Genomic DNA, 18,496 nt, shown 5'->3' with positions numbered 1-18,496 from the left:
ACCTGTGAATGTCTGCCGTGGCTTTGTCTTTAACATGGTTCCCCCCCGACTCCATGTGATAGCCCTGTGCAAAGCTCTCCTTCCCGCCGCTATTCCAGCATGACAATTAACCCAATGCTTTGTTTTAAATTCCTGTCCGAGGACCTGAAAAACACCTCCTCGCTGACTTCAGTTTTCCTACAGCACTTTCATCTTGTTATGCCAGCTTTGCATTACCCCCCCATCCCACTTAGTTTGGATTTTTTTCTCCAAAAGTTAATTTCCTATAATGTTTGTATGATTGATTTTATAAAAGCTACCCCCCACACACACCCACACACACATTCTTCACCGGTAACTTTCAGCCTTTTCTTCATTGCAGTTGGATCTCTGGGCAGTCATGTGACGTTCAGTAACTGATCTCCATATAATGCATGTCGATGTCTCAATTTGCAACAGTGAATGGGCGTCATTGCAATTCTATATATTACACATTGAGAGAGTTCTTCAGTTGCATTTCTCTCTGAGTGGCTTGGCGTTTGCAATATTCTACTTTTGGCTTTTTGTCATTTTCTGTAACTCATGTTTCAATCTCATTGCTTCACCTGGACCAGGCGTCAATGTCGGGGTTTCAGCGCTGAAACGGCACGCATTGCAAATTGGACTCAATTAAAAAAAGTAAACGGCTTCCTGTTTTAAAATGAAACCTCCAAAGTGAATATACTGGGTTTCCTGTATATTCTGTATACCTTGAGTTCGCCCCGCGCCTCCGAGTGCGAGACGTCTGGTCCAGAGTCACGTGGAGCTGCTGTCTTACTTGCTGCTGTCTGCTCTCTGCTGGGTCTCACAAACTCGTGTCCCTTTCCAGGCTGGATTGATGTCACCTGGGATGCTGGTGGCTCAAACTCTTACCGTATGGGTGCAGAAGGAAAATTTGACCTCAAGCTTGCGCCAGGGTACGACCCTGAGTCAGCGCCGTCACCCAAACCTGTTTCATCCACTGTTTCAGGCACAGCGCAGTCCTGGAGCAGCCTGGTGAAAAATAACTGTCCGGACAAGGCCTCCGCGGCGGGGGCCAGCTCCTCCTCCAGGAAAGGCAGCAGCAGCTCGGTGTGTAGCGTGGCCAGCAGCAGTGATCTCAGTCTGAGCTCGGCCAAACTGGAGCGCCGGTCCGAGAGCGTGCTGGAGCACGGCGCCACGCCTGGCGCCGAGAACCACGAGCCCATAGTGGTCCTGTCCGCCGCCGACGGCCTGCCCCACGCCGAGGGCGGCTCCGCTTCCAGCGCCAGCACCAGCACTTTAACCGCCGACACGGGCAGCGAAAACGTGGACAGGAAGCCGGGCGCCGACGCCACAATACGGCCCGCCGGCGAGTCGGGCGCCATTTCCATGGGAATAGTGAGCGTCAGTTCTCCGGACGTCAGTTCTGTCTCGGAGTCGTCCAGCAAGGAAGCCCCGTCCCAGCGGCCGCTCTGCTCAGCGGCCAACGCCCGCCTGTCCGTGAGTTCGCTGCTGGCGGCTGGCGCGCCCATGAGCTCCAGCGCCAGCGTGCCCAACCTGTCGTCGCGGGAGGCCAGCCTGATGGAGTCGTTCGTCAGGAGGGCGCCCAACATGTCGCGCACCAACGCCACCAACAACATGAACCTGAGCCGCAGCAGCAGCGACAACAACACCAACACGCTGGGCCGGAACGTCATGAGCACCGCCAGTGAGTATCCACCCCCCCACCCCGCCAGCGCCGCTCGCTCTCCAGCGCCGGGGTCTTTAGGCCATAGTCTGTGGGCAGATGTACATGCTGCTGCCGGTCACGGCTCGGTGTTCACACTAACATTAAACCCAGCTGAGAGCGCGCTGAGTGGTGGTGATTATGATGATGATGATGATGGCATGAATTGGAGAGATTTTAACCCCTGGCTGATTCTGTTTCGTTTTGTTTTTTTTCTTTCCTCCTCCCCGTGAAGCAGTCGGGCTGCTGCGGCGGCGATGTAGAGAGCTGTGTGGGGAGGAAGCTGGTGAATGCCTAACAGAGAGAGAGGGCGAGGAAGCAGACTCTTAGAGATTGGCTGTGGTTAACAAGCATATTGTGAACTGGAGCCATCTTGCCACTGTGCCGAGTTCAGGGTGTTAGATCTTTGATAGAGGGGAGAAATCAATAATAATCCGATTGCCTGTCCACTCTACCATGGCCCCTTGGGAGGGCGGGTGACGCGCCCTGTCTTTGCTGTTCACCGGAGCCTCACCAGGGTGGGCTGTGGCCATGAGGGGAGAGGATGAATTGATGATTAGGTCCATCAATAATTGCCTCACAGTTAATGTATATGAAGTTAAAGATTTAAAATGACAAAGATACTCTCCCAGATTGTCATAGTCGATGTTTTTGTTGTGTCCCCCCCTCCCGCCGACAGTAAACGCACAATATCTGTGAATGTTGTCATGGCAGCGCATGCATTCGAAGCAGTTTGATTTTTATTTTATTTTTAATACCTGCTTTTTCTTTTCTATTTAACTAATCGCTTCTTTGGTTTTGTTTGCAGCTTCTCCTCTCATGGGTGCGCAGAGTTTTCCTAACCTCACTACCACTGGCACCACCTCGACCGTTACAATGTCCACCTCCATAGTAACCAGCAGCAATAACGTAGCCACCGCGACCACAGGTCTGTCCGTCGGCCAGTCGCTCAGTAACACTCTGACGACCAGCCTGACCTCCACGTCTAGCGAGAGCGACACGGGTCAGGAGGCCGAGTTCTCTCTCTATGGTAGGCTATATCTAGGACTTGAGACGTTCTTCACACCTTCACTCTCCTTCTCCTTAATTTCCTTTCTCTAATGGTGACACTGTTGACATCCCAGCCTTTACCCATTCATCCACTTATTCACGCCCGTCTAGTCAGTCTCTTCTCATCCTCTGTCCACTTGGCGTCTGTAATCGTGCGAGACTCGGCCCGTGACACTCTCCCTCCCCACAGATTTCCTGGACAGCTGCCGCGCCAACACCCTGCTGGCGGAGCTGGACGACGAGGAGGACCTGCCCGAGCCGGACGACGACGACGATGAGAACGAAGACGACAACCAGGACGACCAGGAGTATGAGGAAGTTTTGGTACGGTCCCGGGTAAACCTTGGTTTCCACATTCATATGAATAGGGTAAAATCTGTTGTGATTTCTCTTTACATGTTTAAATCTGTGGTATCTCTCTGTGCATGAACCTGAACCGTAAATGAATCGGTGCATATGGTCAAGAGTCCCTGTCTGGATGTGTAATGGTGTGTGTAGTGGCCTGTTTGTGACCGTGATCGTGTGGGAGTATTGTGTATTTAATGGATGTGTCCTGAGGGACTGAGTGTCTGTCTTGTGGTGACCGTGTCTGTAACCGAACTGTACTTTAACCCTGACCGGCTCGACCGTGTTGATCTGCTGTATGATATAAATGTATATTAATGAGAGGTTTCCGCTGCTCGGGAGAGTGATGCTGTGTGATGGTTTGTGTCTCTCAGGAGGAGGAGGAGTACGAGACCAAAGGAGGCCGGCGGCGGACCTGGGACGACGACTTCGTCCTGAAGCGCCAGTTTTCTGCTTTGGTGCCGGCTTTCGATCCCAGACCGGGCCGCACCAATGTGCAGCAGACCACTGATCTGGAAATCCCCCCTCCAGGTACATGTGGCTTGGGACGGACCACCGGAGAAGGGACAGTCGCGCTGAGACGCATTATATCTGGGCCCTGGTTTTGTGCGACCTTATTTGGCTGCTCTGCCCTAGATGTCCCTGCAGCCTCTAATTCATAGCAGTTCAGTTAACCATTAATAAATCGACAAATTCTGTGTGGAATTGGAGGATTAGTTTAAATAGTAACTGCTGCTGATTTAAAGGAATCCTGAGATGATTAATCAATAAGTGGATTAATGAAACCGACTACAATTAAGAGCAGTCTTTGAAAGCAAGTTGCATAAAACGCAGGGACCTAATTAGATCTAATCATCATATTACATATTAATTGTAATAGAGAAACATCTTACTGATTCACTGTTGTCCTGTGGATTCCTCACCAACTGGACATGAGAGACACACAACAGGTGTGTAGAAATGGCACATCTCAAACGAGTCGGCGTAACGGGGTCTGTGTCTTGCAGGGACGCCCCGCTCGGAGGTGCTGGAGGAGGTGGAGTGTGCCCCCTCTCCCCACCTGGCCCTGATCCTGAAGGTGGCGGGTCTGGGCACCAGCAGAGAGGTGGAGCTGCCCCTGTCCAACTACAAGTCCACCATTTTCTACTACGTGCAGAAGCTCCTGCAGTTGTCCTGCAATGGCAGCGTGAAATCTGACAAACTCCGGCGGATCTGGGAGCCGACGTACACGTGAGTCTCGCCGCCTGTGAAGTTCCCTCGTTCATGCCGGGGTTGTGTCTGTAGTAGTACATGGGGGTAGCATCCAAATCATTAATTTTGCTTTATTATTTTGTTCCCCCCCTCCCCAAGAGAAACAAGGCAATTTTTTAAATGTCACATTGCGTTGTGTTTGTAGGATAATGTACAGAGAAAGGAAGGATTCCGACAAAGAAAAAGAAAGTGGAAAGATGGTAATTATCCTTTACTCCTTGGTTTCTAACCCTTTGACTCTTGGCTGTGTATCTCTGTGGCTGTTCAGTGTGTTAATGCTCCTTATTGATCAACTAGACAAACCTCACTAACCTGTAACTCCTCTTGAGCCAGTATGTTTAACAGTGATACTGTATTCTTGCATGTGCCGATAGTGGTAACTCTGTTGTAATGCATGTGTATTCCTTGAGACTTTACAATCAGGAAAGACCAACATTTGGTTCTTCCTGTTGTAGGGTTGCTGGTCTGTTGAGCATGTGGAACAGTACCTTGGCACTGATGAATTACCAAAGAATGACTTGATAACCTACCTGCAGAAGAGTGCAGACTCCACTTTCCTCCGCCACTGGAAATTAACCGGCACTAATAAAAGTATTAGGAAAAGCAGAAATTGTTCTCAGCTCATAGCTGCATACAAGGTATATGACTGCATCAGACGGTTCTTCTCTCCGCCCCACATCTTCTTTTGCTTGACTGTAGCCATGTGCTGCTTTAGCCACCTAGAGACACTGCTCCTCTCCATTGACTGTGTTGTAAAGGTGTTAGAGATGTCCTCACACGTAGCCTGTCTTCTCCAATGTCCAGCTGTGGCTTTGACATCTCAGTGTAGCTAGACAGTTGTGCGTTTGACTGGAAATCATGTAGTTCACTAGTCCCACCATTTGGGTGGTGTTTTTAAATGTACATATCTTGTAACTTGACTGCAGTAAAGTTAACTTAAGTATACAGACATGTATCAATACAGATATCAGTTAATTTGTATGTATTGTGAACCAGTAGACCCTTTTAACACTAAGTGACCCATACTGAGTTTGCTGATTATATTGACTCTAAAGACCTGGGCAGTGTGTTTCACCGGCGCCGTTGCTTCTTCGCAGGATTTCTGTGAGCGCGGCTCCAAGTCATCGGGCCTGAGCCATGGCTCGCTGTCCTCCCTGCAGAGCTGCGACATCCTGAGCTCGACCCGGGAGCCGGCGCAGGCCAAGGCGGGCAGCGGGCAGAACGCCTGCGGAGTGGAGGACGTGCTGCAGCTCCTCCGCATCCTGTACATCATCGGGGGAGACCCCCACTCCACCCGGACCCTCCAGGAAGGTCAGAGCGAGGAGCGGTGTCACGTGGGGGCGTCGGGGGGGTGGAACTGTGACCGGGAGAGCGTTACAAACCTGTCAGGAAGTGGTCATATTGGGTTTAATCTCCTCTCACCCCTAGAGCTTTGATTCACAGAAAGACGACTCTTTGAATAGTTATCTGTGATTCGTATGATTGAGGATTTTACGAGTAATTTATTCTCTGATAGCATTATTTCTAGTTTTGTGAGTTTGCTCTCGTTTGTCGTTCGTGCTGTGGTCCTGCTATTGTAATCGAAAACCTGCATTTCATTGTCTCACCAGAAGCTGATGAACAACTTCAGTTCAGCGTTTCACACGAGGAGTTTACCAGTAAAAAGGTCACAACCAAAATCCTGCAGCAGATCGAGGTAATAACCACTGATCTGATGACGAAAAGCCATTTTCTCTTCTGTGAAACCATTTAAACAGAGACTAGATACTAGAGTAAGAGATATAGATGCAAATAACATGTTCTGAAGTTATTATTGCCTGTTTGTGAGGCCGAAGCGTGTTTTGCAGTAAAACGATCACCGTGTTCTGGTATTGAATCTCCTCCGCTGACGACTCTGTTTGAATGTAGGAGCCACTGGCGCTGGCGAGTGGAGCTCTGCCAGACTGGTGTGAACAGCTGACCAGCAAGTGTCCTTTCCTCATCCCCTTCGAGACGAGGCAGCTGTACTTCACCTGCACGGCGTTTGGGGCGTCCAGGTGAGCGTCCGTCGGGTGCTGGAGGGGTGGCCTTGGGTGGCGTGGCTTTGCATGGTCAAAAAAAGGCCAGGTTGTTCCGAGATTTGTCATAAACCCAACCTGTGTAAGACGTTGGGGTGGAGAACGTCTTTGCCTCACGATAGACGCTTTATTTATAAAAACTGGTGCTGGGAAACGCCTGAGCCCAGCCTGACATTTGTGCAAATTAAATTAGACGTTTGAGGAACAACTCCTCTCTTGTGTCCAGGGCCATAGTGTGGCTCCAGAACCGGCGCGAGGCGACGATGGAGCGGTCCCGGCCCTCCACGGCGGTGCGGAGGGACGACCCGGGCGAGTTCCGCGTGGGTCGCCTGAAGCACGAACGTGTCAAGGTCCCCCGCGGAGACAGCATGATGGAGTGGGCTGAGAACGTCATGCAGATCCATGCGGACAGGAAGTCTGTCCTGGAGGTAAGGGACAGATTATTATTTCTTACAGCCTATGGTCCTGAATTACTCCTAAAATGTTGTTTTCACATCCTGTATCGAAGACTGATAGAACTGAAAAAGCAGCATTTAAATCCTCTCTTGGTCCACAGGTGGAGTTCCTGGGAGAAGAAGGCACCGGACTGGGCCCGACCCTGGAGTTCTACGCGCTGGTGGCAGCCGAGTTTCAGAAGAAATCGCTGGGAGTCTGGCTCTGCGACGACGACTTCCCGGACGATGAGTCTCGACAGGTACGGCTCTCCTGAGGAGTACAGACATCCGTTCGTTTCATTTGAAGATTTGAGACTCTTTTCAGTGGAAAACAGTAGTTTGTTTGATTAAATGTCATTCTTCTCCGTGTAAAAGACTCAGATTTGTAGATCTTTCGGTTTGTTGTAATCCGGTTCCGTTTCCCTTCCGTGTTCCAGGTGGACCTGGGTGGTGGGCTGAAGCCCCCGGGCTACTACGTCCAGCGGTCCTGTGGGCTCTTCCCCGCGCCCTTCCCCCAGGACAGCGACGAGCTGGACCGCATCAGCAAGCTGTTCCTGTTCCTGGGCGTCTTCCTGGCCAAGTGCATCCAGGACAACCGTCTGGTGGACCTGCCCATCTCCAGGCCCTTCTTCAAGCTCATGTGCATGGGTGACATCAAGAGCAACATGAGCAAGCTGCTGTACGAGTCGCGTGGCGAGGGCGAGCTCACCTTCTCCGAGATCCAGTCGGAGGCGTCCACCGAGGAAGGCCATGACACCTACTCCATGGGCAGCTTCGACGAGGACTCCAAGTCCGAGTTCATCCTGGACCCGCCCAAGCCCAAACCGCCTGCCTGGTACCACGGCATCCTAACCTGGGAGGACTTCGAGCTGGTCAACCCGCACCGGGCCAAGTTCATGAGGGAGGTCAAGGCGCTGGCGGTGAAGCGGCGCCAGATCCTCGGCAACAAGGCCCTGTCGGAGGACGAGAAGAACACGCGGCTGCAGGACCTGATGCTGAAGAACCCCGCTGGGTCCGGGCCGCCGCTGGGCGTTGAGGATCTGGGGTGAGTGTTGGAACGTCCTCCTCGGTTCTGAGAGCGATGGGTACAAGAGTCTCCTCACTAGTGTGGAGAGCCGTCCTATAATATTGTTTCGGTTTGAATTGCAGGTTGAATTTCCAGTTCTGCCCGTCGTCCAAAGTGCACGGGTTCTCGGCGGTGGACCTGAAGCCCCACGGAGAAGACGAGGTATGACCGTCCTGAGAATGGAGGTGAAATGCCGGCTCGGAGTCTGAATATCTCATTAACCCTTGATGCTCTTTTCAGATGGTGACGATGGACAATGCGGAGGAGTACGTGGAGCTGATGTTCGACTTCTGTATGCACACCGGGATCCAGAAACAGATGGAGGCCTTCAGAGGTACTTTTACCATCTCCATCTGATCTTTCCACCCGTCTTGTTCCTGGTGAAGCCCGTTTACTGTCAATGTCCTTAACAGGTTAACATCCCCATCCAGATCTGTCATGGCAGCTGTCAGGATTGCTCAGAGGGTTGTGGTGGTGGTGATTATTGTAGGGTTTGATTTTGCCAATTTTAACCCATTAATCCAATTGAAACGTTCAGGACGAATCAGATTTTATAACCTGACGCAGATTCTGTATTTCGGGTCAGTCTGATTGTTCTTGTTGTCCCCAGACGGCTTCAACCGGGTCTTCCCGATGGAGAAGCTCAGCTCCTTCAGCCACGAGGAGGTGCAGATGATCCTGTGTGGGAACCAGTCGCCCTCCTGGACTGCAGAGGACATCATGAACTACACTGAGCCCAAACTGGGCTACACCCGCGACAGGTGGGTCCCACACCAGCCTCCAGCCCCCTGCCAGTCACCCCCCACACTGTTTTAGACTCCACAAGGGGGCACCATTCAATAACAGAGGAGCCCATTCGCCCCATCGTGCTCGTCTGGTGTCCATTAATAACTAAGTGATCAAGGATCCTATCCAGTCTGTTTCTGAATGTTCCCAAATTGTCTCTTCAGCCACATCGCTGGGGAGTTTGTTCAGATTGTGACGCCTCTCTGTGTGAAGAAGTGCCTCCTGTTTTCTGTCTTGAATATCTTGAAGCCCAATTTCCATTTTTGTCCCCGGGTGCGTGTGTCCCTGCTGATCTGGAAAAGCTCCTGGTTTGATGTGCTCGATGCCCTTCATGATTTTGAATCAAGTCCCCACGTAGTTAATGAATCGGCCTTTTCCTCACACACCTGTACTTGGGTTAATGCAATAGAAACCTCAGTGCAGGGAGACCATCCGGTCCAGTGAGCTTAGTGTGGCATTGAATGAATGATTCTTCCGGTTCTGACCTGTCCCGCGTGCCTCCCCTCGTCTCCGCAGCCCTGGCTTCCTGCGCTTCGTCCAGGTCCTGTGTGGCATGTCTTCGGATGAGCGGAAAGCCTTCCTGCAGTTCACCACGGGATGCTCGACGCTGCCCCCGGGCGGCCTGGCCAACCTGCACCCCCGCCTCACCATCGTCCGCAAGGTAAGCCCGCCCCCGAGCCGGCACTCCCCTCTGAGCCCGGTGATTGTGTGCCAACCCGTCCCGTCTCCGTTTCCGCACTCACGCCCTCCTGTCGGGTTCCAGGTGGACGCCACAGACTCCAGCTACCCGTCGGTGAACACGTGTGTGCACTACCTGAAGCTGCCCGAGTATTCCTCAGAGGAGATCATGAGGGACCGGCTGCTGGCCGCCACCATGGAGAAGGGCTTCCACCTGAACTGAGCCGCCGGCGCAACCCGAGGACGGACGGACAGACGGAGCTGAACTCGATCCTGGAGGAGGAGCCGGTTGTGTTTTGTTGCAGGAAGGAAAAACAAAAAAAAAAACAAAAAAAAAAACAAAAAAAAAAATCCCAGCTGTGCTCTGATGAGACTTTTTTTTTTTTTCTTTTTTCCCAAAAGCTTTAGGAAAAAAGTTCCGTATTAACTCGACTAGCTGCTGCTGACCACGCAGCCGACGGGCACAGCGCACCGTGCTGCTTCAAGGGCTTGCGAGACCGGAATCTGGGGCGGCGTGTCCGTGCGTTCAGTGTTCACCATTTCATCTCCGCCCCCGAGCGTCTGCGTGAGGCTCCCTGTGACCGTCTGCCAGTGGGCGTCTGGCTTCACTACAGCCCCCCCTGCCCCCCACGCCGGCCTGGCGTGCCGCGGCGAGCGTCTGCTTCTGTAGGTCCGCTGCTGTAGAGCGGGCAGGCGGCCCCCGGACTGGTTTCACTTCTCCTAGCGCCCGCGCCGTCCGAGTATTAGAGCCGCCCCTGTCGGATCATGCACACGCTTTCTTTACCCGTTTGGCTTCCGTTCCCGTGTGCGTGTTTTGGTTCCTTCATGCCCTGCTGTGAAGATCTCACCCCGAGTGCATTTGTGTCATTTTACAGTACCGCTCTAGAGAAAAGCGAAACAGACACTGGTTCTAGGTGCAAAGGCACGTTTAAAGCAAGCTAAGCTTTCCCTTGTATTTTCTTTGTATATTATAAACATTTATTTAACTCAAGTTGCGGTTTGAAGTAAACAAAATATTTTCAAATGTGTATGCTCCAAAAATAATCATTAAATTGTTTGCAAAGTATAGCCATTGTTGTCCTCTTTTCTCTGGGGGGTTTATTTCAGGGGTCCATGAATACACGTCCAAACAGACATTCTTACAAATCACATTTCACAACTTTTAGCAACAACAGAAAACTCAATTTTATTTAACACTTTTAACACTAATCAATAATGGTGATTCAGATCTTCTTGCCCTAGACCAGTCCTGGAGCAGCCCCTCCCCTGCTGGCTTTTGTTCAAACCGAGCTCTCGATTACTTCATTGATCCCTTAATTGAAGTAAGTCTGCTTAGATTTGACTTTAAATTATGTGATAAAAGAGCTTGTTGTTTAAGTTCTTTGTAAACTTAAGGGTTTTAAGTATAGAATTGTATAATTAAAAGGCACTGATTTAGGAAATTAGTTCAATTAAGTAATGGAGCTCGGTTGGAACAAAACCCAGCAGGGTGGGGGCTCCTCCAGGCCCAGCCGACAGGCCACGTAGGAGAACGCTTTGCCCAGCGCGCCACACTGCTGCGCAGACCGAGGCCGCGTGGCGTTCCTCCCCCGGCCGCCACGCCCAGCTCAGCTCTCCGCCATCTTGTCCAGCGCCAGCAGCGGCGCCAGGATCCGGCTTTTGTTCGTTTCCACAGTGCGCCCGTTCAGGATCATCTCATCCAGGATGATGTGCACTTTGTCCAGGTTGAACATGATCTGAGTATTGTGGGTCAAGGTTTGGAACTGGTCAAAGTGCAACACGAGGCTAGAGTGCTGAAGGATCTGACCGTGTAAGAAGAGGACACTGGGCTGAACTCTAGACTGAGGAGGAACAAAGTTACTGATGTGAATCATTGTGACAGACGACACGAACACCCCGGACTGATTCCAGTGCTGTCCAGCAGGTGGGGGGGTTTCCCAGGGACTGAGCGCAACACCAGGCAGATGAACCGCAGAAACAACCATCCTAACGGACAGGCCATGGAAGACGTCCCTCATCACTGATTCCACTCAAAACTGTCAGCTGACCTGTTCCTGTCGTGGAACTCACCCCAAGACTAATCACCCTGTAATTGACCACATAAGACCGTGTCGTACAGGAGGCATCTTAATTTACGTGTTCAGTGTTCACATCTGATTTCTAATACATTACAAACTGCATAAATCTACAGAATTGCCCCAACTTGAAAGCAAGATATTTGGCAAGAATGAGAATAAATCCATCTCTCTTCAGTTTAATTTCAGTTTAGTTTCAGTGAAATGCTTTTTATAGATCATTATTTCTTGTATGGAATTATTTGCTGCGTTTTTAGTTTTCTGTAGAAAAGCCCTACGTCCTAAAATAAAGGGCAAAACAAAATATGTGCCCAAAACAATATACATACACATTTTACAAGTGTACATAAGTTATATATTTGATCTGTTTTGCCCCCAAGAGCCCTCCTGCCCCAGGATGTTCATGCCACTGGAGACCATATTGCCCCTCCCTTCCTGTCCGTAACCCCCAGGCCTGCTGTTCTAGTAAAGCACCGGTCAGCCGCTGGAAGAGCTTCTCTCGGTCTTCAGGGTCACAGGCTGCTCTGTGAGGCTGTGCTTTAAGGTTTTATTCTTAAAAGGATACATCCAGCTCACTCTAAAAGGGGGAGAAATGCAGATATAAATGTCTTCAAATAGCAAACTTTGTTCCTGTAAATCAAAGTCTCTCGGTAGCGTCCTACAGCAGAGCGGACGTCTACAGCAGCCAGCGCCAGATATTGATCCCCTTACTACAATATGGACCTGAAGCGAAGCTGTAGAGCTGTGAGTGAGCTGCACTGACTCAAAACGGGAGGACGAGCAGAGGACAGCGGTCACGGGCGGCTCTGGGCTGCTGACAACACTGCGCAGTCAGCCAGAGCCACTGGGTGTGAAAACAGCGTCCGTCACATGAGAGAGAGAGAGAGAGAGAGAGAGAGAGGGAGGGAGGGGGTTACTCACCACTCTGCTGAAGTACTTGTCCAGCACCTCCACGAAGTTGTGTACAAGTTCATACACTGCGAGCTCGTTCTGACAAACACAACCACAAACAAAGTCATTAATTCTGCTTTTCTGTTTACAAGAAGGATTACCATTTATGTCTTTTTAGCGACTCCTCTGAGCTGAAGCAGGACACGCTTGTGCGTTGGATCCGGCAGCAACGCTCTTTGCCACTGTGGGACCCAGGCCCATGTCACCGTGTCTTAGTTTGCTATTAAAGAAAATATTTAAAACAGCCAGACTGTGATATCATTCATCAGATTATTACCGTTGGCCACCTGACCAAAGGTGTGGCACACACACGCAGCTCACCTCTGTGTCGTCCACCCCAACCACGACAAACAGCGCCACGTACTGCCGGTAGATGAGCTTGAAGTCCTTGTATTCGACGAAGGAGCACTGAGGGGAGGAAGGACAGGAGGGCATCAGTAGGGTTTGCCCTTGGCCTCTTCTTTTGTACAGGAAAGTCACAACTCTGCCCTCGGGCCCCAGTGTTACAGTTCCTAGAAATCCACTGTGATTGGAAAGCTTCTGTGCAAATACATGCAGAGGTCCACAGGTTTAGAAAGTGGTTCTGTTGGAAATCACCAATTAAGCCTTTAAAATATCTATTCTGTGAATAGTGCGGTAGAGAAACCGACAAGGAACCCTTTTTTATACACAATAGGAGTGTCTTTAATTATCATCACCACAGCACTCTGAGCTCGTCTCCTTTTAAAACAAACGCATACATCGGATTCGAGGGCTGAAGACCGCGTCACCCACCTCCTCCTTGGTCCGGGACAGGCAGCTCTTGATGACGTCGGCCTCCAGGGCGCTCCTGCGCTGGATGTCCACGTGCTCGTAGTACTTGGACAGCCGTGTCTGGCCCTGCTTGTTGACCATCAGGAAAAACTTGATCATGTTCGCTCGCTGCTTCCCCTTGGAAGAGCAGGAAATAAGCATCACACCTTCTCCAACTAACATTCAAGACAAGATTTCTAACTCCCAGATCTGATTTGCAAATGGATGTTTTGTTGTTTTCATTGCAACGTCCAGTAACAATTCGACTGGGCAGCGTTGCAAACACACCATTGTATTGCTTCTCCTCAACACAGGGAACTCTGGGAAACCGCGGAGCCACAGACTGAAGCTGACGGGCAAGAGGAAGTGAGGTTTGCGTTCCTGTAATGAATAATGGGGCTGAACAGGAAAAGCTAGAGAGGAAACAGTGCCTCACAGAAAGTGATACGGTTGCGTGTGTCATACGTTACACACAAGAAATCAGAGACGTACTCTGAGGGCAGGCATCGGGAGAATAACATTTCACTGAATAATGAACGAACGCCGGGCCTGGATTCGCCGTCTCTGTGGTGACGCCAGACTGTACTGATGTAACAGGAGCTCGATGCTGGCAGTGAAGGAGAATACCGTCCCGGATCCTCCAGAGTCACAGACAGACACTGAGGGGCATCGGGACTCCCTTGCGGGCCCCAGGAGGAGTTGGGAACGAGGGGAATGGCCCTCAGAAGAGGCATCTCTACACCCCCACCCTGTCGGCTGCTCTCCGGTCTCAGCAGAGACACTATAAGCTACATCAATGCTTCACCCTTTGTCCCAGAGAGCATGACTAACGTCCCTTTGTGTGCGGCCTGAGTAAACACAGGGGTCCTGCTGGACAGGGTCGAGTGGCAGGAAGTCAGTGACTCATCCCCACCCCGAGCTCTGACCAAACACTGTATTTAGGATAAGGAAAGGGGGTTGGTGGCAGGGGGGCCCAAGCCAAACATTCAGTGATGTTGCTGAACCGACGAGGTGCCTTTCAAACACATCCTTTTCAGAGGGACGCACACACACGTATCTGTACATAGTAACTGTGCAGCCGACACTGAAGAGATCATATCGATACAGTTTACATACAACCAGGACATGGATTGGCACCAGGAGGAGAGGGAGGCCGCGTCTTCGGAGTAACAAGAAGAGATAGAAGATTGAAACGGGGCACACTGCTACGAGGAGACCTGCTCGGGGGCCAAACGAGATCGAGACACGTGGGGGAAGAGAGAGGAGGAGCATGTGATCTCAGGGTTGCCTTGAACCAGCAGCAGAGCGACAGTGACGATGATGATGATGGTGACAAGATAGACGTGTATCAACACTGGAGCAAATACAGAGCGAATGAGCAAACAATTTCAGTGACACTAAACACAAAATAAACAATAAAACACAGTTACTGGCCTTGTGCAAAAGCTGATGTGGTTTTGCAAATACTTGAATTCTCAGATGGGGAACTGCCATGTAGCCAAAACATCACAGGAGAAAAGCGCCGATACTGCCCAGACCAGAAATACTGCGAATAATAAACCCACACCAGATCCTAAGATGAGGGTACGGCAGAACACAACACACATCTCACGTGAGTGACACCTGTACAGCCTCTGGATCTCCATTCGCACACATGAATCGTCTCTTGAGCGTTCTGGCTGAAGACGTGTTTGACTATGATTACCCCATGCAGCCACGCCAAGGGCGCAGCAGGGCATGTTTGCTCTTGGAGTAAGTCAGTTATCAACCCAACATTCCCGAGCTGCTACTCAGTGTTTACAATGCTGTCTTATCTCCAGAGTGGGTGGCGTTTTTAGGATTCAAATTGAAGCAACTGACAGAAAATGCATTGATAATCAATTAAAGAAAATGCTACCCTAACATTTGCAGATTAGATTTGATTTGCAGAATTGATATATGAAGGATGGGTGTTTTGCCTTCACTTGTATGTGTGTGTATATATATATATATATATATATTTATTTATTTATTTAATAAGCAAACCAGTAGTACCTCTCTGCATTCCCACACACCAGCACTCATTATTCTACCAGACCACCTAGGGGGCATTAGCAGAATGAATTTGAATGATTAACTTATTAACTGTGTTATGTGAACTGACATTGGATTAACTTCACACACACTACTCCAATTGAACGCTGTGCTGTTCGGTTCTACATTAAAAACACCATGCATGGTAAATGCTACTGGGATGACAATCCTCCTCATTCCAGACCTGCTGTATCTCGTTGTAGTGGGTCATCGGCTCTGTTGTTTTACAGGAACATTGCAAATACGAGGATTGTTCCTTTAATGCGACACTGTCAGCCTGCAGAATCCTGCTTCCCGTGGCAGGGCATGGCGAGGGTGCCGAGCAGGCCACACATCAAAACCAATCGTGTCATTGTGCTTCAGTGCGCCGGGCTGGGGGGACGGCTTTGAGAGAGAGAGTGGGTGATGCATTCATCTGACAATATCTCACGGATGCAAATAAGATCGGGTGCCCTTTGAAGGGATGTGGATATTTGTTTTAGTAGGAACAAATTCTGATAGAGACAGGATAAAAGATAGACAGTGTGTCCATCCATCGATATAATCAATCTATCTATCTGTCAGGATACCAAAGAATTAAGGGATGGGGGTATTGACGAGGAAAATCTCCCACCCCAGACTGAAGTCCACTGGAATGCTATACATGAACATTATATAACCAGGGAGAGTCGAGTCACCACTACAAACATTTAACGACACAAACATGTTTGGCCTACACACATTTACCAAATGAATCGGCTCTCGATCGAGTGTAACCACGACGCCCCTTTCCATTTATTCCGATTTCCTGAGGTGTCAATATAACGCCCAACATGGAAACGGATCTCACAACCCGGCCTCGTTAGTGCGAAGAAACAGAAGAAGTGCAGATGAGCTCATCACTTCACTGGACGTCAGATCAGCTCTGGTGTCACCGACGGCTCGGCCGGAGAGCCGAGTGTCACTAACAGTTCATCAGCCATGGCAGCTCTGAGGAATCCCCCCCACTCATTAATTAATTAATTAACCCCCAAAGATTTATCTTCTCCTATAACAATCTGCCATCCAGAGGAGTGTTTGTTTTTCTCTCCTCCGTGCCTAATGGTTTTTGTTATGGTGGTTTACTTTATTTAAACTGTTAAAGGTTTATTGGTTTGTTGTGGTCTGTTTGAATACCACCCCCCCGCAGTGGAGCCACAGAGCACTTTAAATAAAATTTTATTGATTGATTGATGGAACTATTGAAACTGATCTGTGTTATGTCTTGTTTCTAAATAAGCCTGTACTGAGGGAAATACACAACTGTTGTTAAAGGCATTCTACACATCCTAAAACATGTTTTGGGGTTTGGTTTTATCACTGGGCACTGAGTAAAGACTACAAATGTGGAAACATTGGTGGACAAAACCAGTTTCTATAAACCCTGGATTAATTCAAGTCCAGCTGTAGACTGACCTACAGTGTAAACATACAGCTTGCTTTCATGTTTTACTCTATTCCATATAAGGTCAGTTTCATTGTCCCCACATGCCACATGAACCTGGTGCTCCTCTCTATTCAGGCCATGCACAGGAGAGAGCTGTGTTTCAGGCCTAGACTGGGGTCAGACAGACAGACATCCCTGGACTGTCAGCCCGGCCAACAGCGCGTCCAGCTCGGCCACACTTCAGCAGCCCAGCCGGCCCGGGTTCAGCCACCGTGCGGCCCAGCACGCATGCGCGCCGTGTGCCAGCACTGTATTTGGATATGTATTAGATATGGCTGGCGAGCTTCCCGGCATGCAGCGCGGCCGTCCTCCCGCACCCCCGCAGCGAGGAGACGGACTCATCCAGGGAATGTAATGGCGGCCGGCGGCTCGGCGCTGCTCTGACGATCCAGCTCAGCTCAGCGGAAGCCTCTGCAAGGGCGCGGGCGCATCGACGCATCCTCCGCCGACCAGCACAGAGCCGGACCGAGCGCAACCCAGCGACTGCGCCTCGCCGCTGGCTCTCTTCTCTAAGAAAACATGGATGAACACCCGGGAGGAGGTGGAAGTGGCGGCGGCGGGATGGCGGCTCCCAGGCAGCAGCAGCAGCAGCCCCCGCCGGCGAACAATAACAATAATAGCCACGTTCACCCCCAGTCTGGAGGGGGAGGCGGCGGCGGGGTGATGGCACAGCCGCCGCCGGACGAGCTGCCCCGGCCGCAGCAGTACACGATCCCGGGGATCCTGCACTACATCCAGCACGAATGGGCCCGCTTCGAGATGGAGAGGGCGCACTGGGAGGTGGAGCGGGCCGAGCTGCAGGTAGGACACGGCCCGGGGCTCAGCAGCGGGGATGGACGAGACGGGGCGACCGGGCGCACGGTGTGCAGCCGTGCTCTTTAAACGCACAAGGCCCAGAAAGCGAGCCGGCGCCGGGGACACGCGTGTTGTACCTGTGGTGTGTGGAGCTGGCGTCTCCGGGAGACTCGGGCGCGGATGCCGAGGCGCAGAGCAGGAGATCCAGACGGAGACCCGAGAGCGCAGTTCTCGCCGTGCAGGACGGTCCTCTAGGCGGCCATTTTGGTTGTGCCAATATGGCGTCAGCCTGTGGGCCCCCTTTCTGTTATTCTGCCTCCGTGCAGAGGAGGCACCGGGGAGGTGAAGCCCGCCCGCCCGAGCACTCCTCCGACCCGGGCCGGGGCTGCGCGCAAAGTGGGCTGTGTTGCGATGGCGGTTTCTGCCCCGGTGTCGCAAACCCAGGGGCTGTGAAAGTGACAGGGCAGTTAATGTGGGGCGGATGCACACCTCCCGCCCTGATCCAGGTCAGATGATACTGACACTGTCCGCTGCGGGCTGGGAGCGGGTGCTGTGTGGGGCAGTTGCAGGGCTTCAGTAATCGTGTCGCCCCCCATCTGTATTTGAGGGTCTTGGGGGAAATCGCGTCACTGACGCTGCTAAATCAGTGCCACTACCTCCGTGCAGGGATCCGGTGCGGTTTCCAAACAAAGGGCAGGAGGGCAGGAGGGCAGGAGGGCCGGGGCGACGCGGCCGCGTTTCCGCACTTGCACATCCGCCGGTGGGAGCAGTGAGGGCTGGACAGGGCCGAGTTGTGCAGTTGGGCGCCCAGCAGCAACTGCGAAACAATGTGAGAGTGGACGGCTTGTGCCAGTATCACATGCGCTCCATTACTACTGGGTTAAAAATAGACTTGACTACATTTGTGCCAGCTGGTTGTTCGGCCTGACCAGTCACCAAGCAGGGCCGCTTGTGTTGGGACCAGTGTGTCACT

At 51.3% G+C, this 18,496-nt stretch overlaps 3 protein-coding genes across 16 annotated transcripts in view; 2 read left to right on the top strand and 1 right to left on the bottom strand.

Moving 5' to 3' along the window:
• hectd1 (HECT domain containing 1) overlaps positions 1 to 10,440 on the top strand; it is a 28,379-nt gene extending 17,939 nt beyond the window's left edge. For 2 of the 12 annotated variants that reach the window (XM_066694717.1, XM_066694715.1), the window contains exons 25-43: positions 848 to 1,687; positions 1,941 to 1,991; positions 2,514 to 2,735; positions 2,946 to 3,124; positions 3,475 to 3,631; positions 4,108 to 4,330; positions 4,497 to 4,551; positions 4,807 to 4,989; positions 5,449 to 5,662; positions 5,962 to 6,047; positions 6,260 to 6,387; positions 6,635 to 6,836; positions 6,965 to 7,102; positions 7,280 to 7,887; positions 7,992 to 8,070; positions 8,149 to 8,242; positions 8,519 to 8,669; positions 9,211 to 9,355; positions 9,458 to 10,440. In XM_066694717.1, the coding sequence (XP_066550814.1) occupies positions 848 to 1,687; positions 1,941 to 1,991; positions 2,514 to 2,735; positions 2,946 to 3,124; positions 3,475 to 3,631; positions 4,108 to 4,330; positions 4,497 to 4,551; positions 4,807 to 4,989; positions 5,449 to 5,662; positions 5,962 to 6,047; positions 6,260 to 6,387; positions 6,635 to 6,836; positions 6,965 to 7,102; positions 7,280 to 7,887; positions 7,992 to 8,070; positions 8,149 to 8,242; positions 8,519 to 8,669; positions 9,211 to 9,355; positions 9,458 to 9,595 (3,893 nt within the window). In that variant the 3' untranslated portion in view covers positions 9,596 to 10,440. The remainder of the gene's footprint in view (positions 1 to 847; positions 1,688 to 1,940; positions 1,992 to 2,513; positions 2,736 to 2,945; positions 3,125 to 3,474; positions 3,632 to 4,107; positions 4,331 to 4,496; positions 4,552 to 4,806; positions 4,990 to 5,448; positions 5,663 to 5,961; positions 6,048 to 6,259; positions 6,388 to 6,634; positions 6,837 to 6,964; positions 7,103 to 7,279; positions 7,888 to 7,991; positions 8,071 to 8,148; positions 8,243 to 8,518; positions 8,670 to 9,210; positions 9,356 to 9,457) is intronic. The other 10 variants (XM_066694721.1, XM_066694720.1, XM_066694722.1 and 7 more) reach the window with 9 other exon arrangements.
• Positions 10,441 to 10,532: 92 nt separating this feature from the next.
• Positions 10,533 to 17,797, bottom strand: ap4s1 (adaptor related protein complex 4 subunit sigma 1). The gene is made up of 6 exons (XM_066694730.1): positions 17,661 to 17,797; positions 13,173 to 13,328; positions 12,720 to 12,806; positions 12,369 to 12,437; positions 12,013 to 12,024; positions 10,533 to 11,108 (listed from the first exon to the last, which is right to left on the bottom strand). The coding sequence occupies exons 2-6, from the start codon at positions 13,308 to 13,310 to the stop codon at positions 10,980 to 10,982; spliced, it is 435 nt and encodes a 144-aa protein (XP_066550827.1). The 5' UTR covers positions 13,311 to 13,328; positions 17,661 to 17,797; the 3' UTR covers positions 10,533 to 10,979.
• The window catches only part of strn3 (striatin, calmodulin binding protein 3), a 32,104-nt gene continuing 30,628 nt past the window's right edge, over positions 17,021 to 18,496 (top strand). For 2 of the 3 annotated variants that reach the window (XM_066694728.1, XM_066694727.1), the window contains exon 1: positions 17,021 to 17,529. In XM_066694728.1, coding sequence (XP_066550825.1) covers positions 17,248 to 17,529 — 282 coding nt within the window. In that variant the 5' untranslated portion in view covers positions 17,021 to 17,247. The remainder of the gene's footprint in view (positions 17,530 to 18,496) is intronic. The other variant, XM_066694729.1, reaches the window with a different exon arrangement.

This window comes from Amia ocellicauda, chromosome 21, assembly GCF_036373705.1.
Source record: "Amia ocellicauda isolate fAmiCal2 chromosome 21, fAmiCal2.hap1, whole genome shotgun sequence".
NCBI classification, from domain to species: domain Eukaryota; kingdom Metazoa; phylum Chordata; class Actinopteri; order Amiiformes; family Amiidae; genus Amia; species Amia ocellicauda.
The sequence above is the reverse complement of the archived record's forward strand: the minus strand, read 5'-3'. Positions and strand labels throughout refer to the sequence as shown.

What these genes read in the sequence shown, in the direction of transcription:
- ap4s1 (XM_066694730.1), bottom strand. Translation starts at nt 13,310, where the DNA reads ATGATCAAGTTTTTCCTGATGGTCAACAAGCAGGGCCAGACACGGCTG. An exon ending in TGTCCCGGACCAAGGAGGAG is followed by an intron (nt 12,807 to 13,172) that starts GTGGGTGACGCG and finishes TCCTCCCCTCAG; the next exon opens with TGCTCCTTCGTCGAATACAA. An exon ending in TTGGGGTGGACGACACAGAG is followed by an intron (nt 12,438 to 12,719) that starts GTGAGCTGCGTG and finishes TGTGTTTGTCAG; the next exon opens with AACGAGCTCGCAGTGTATGA.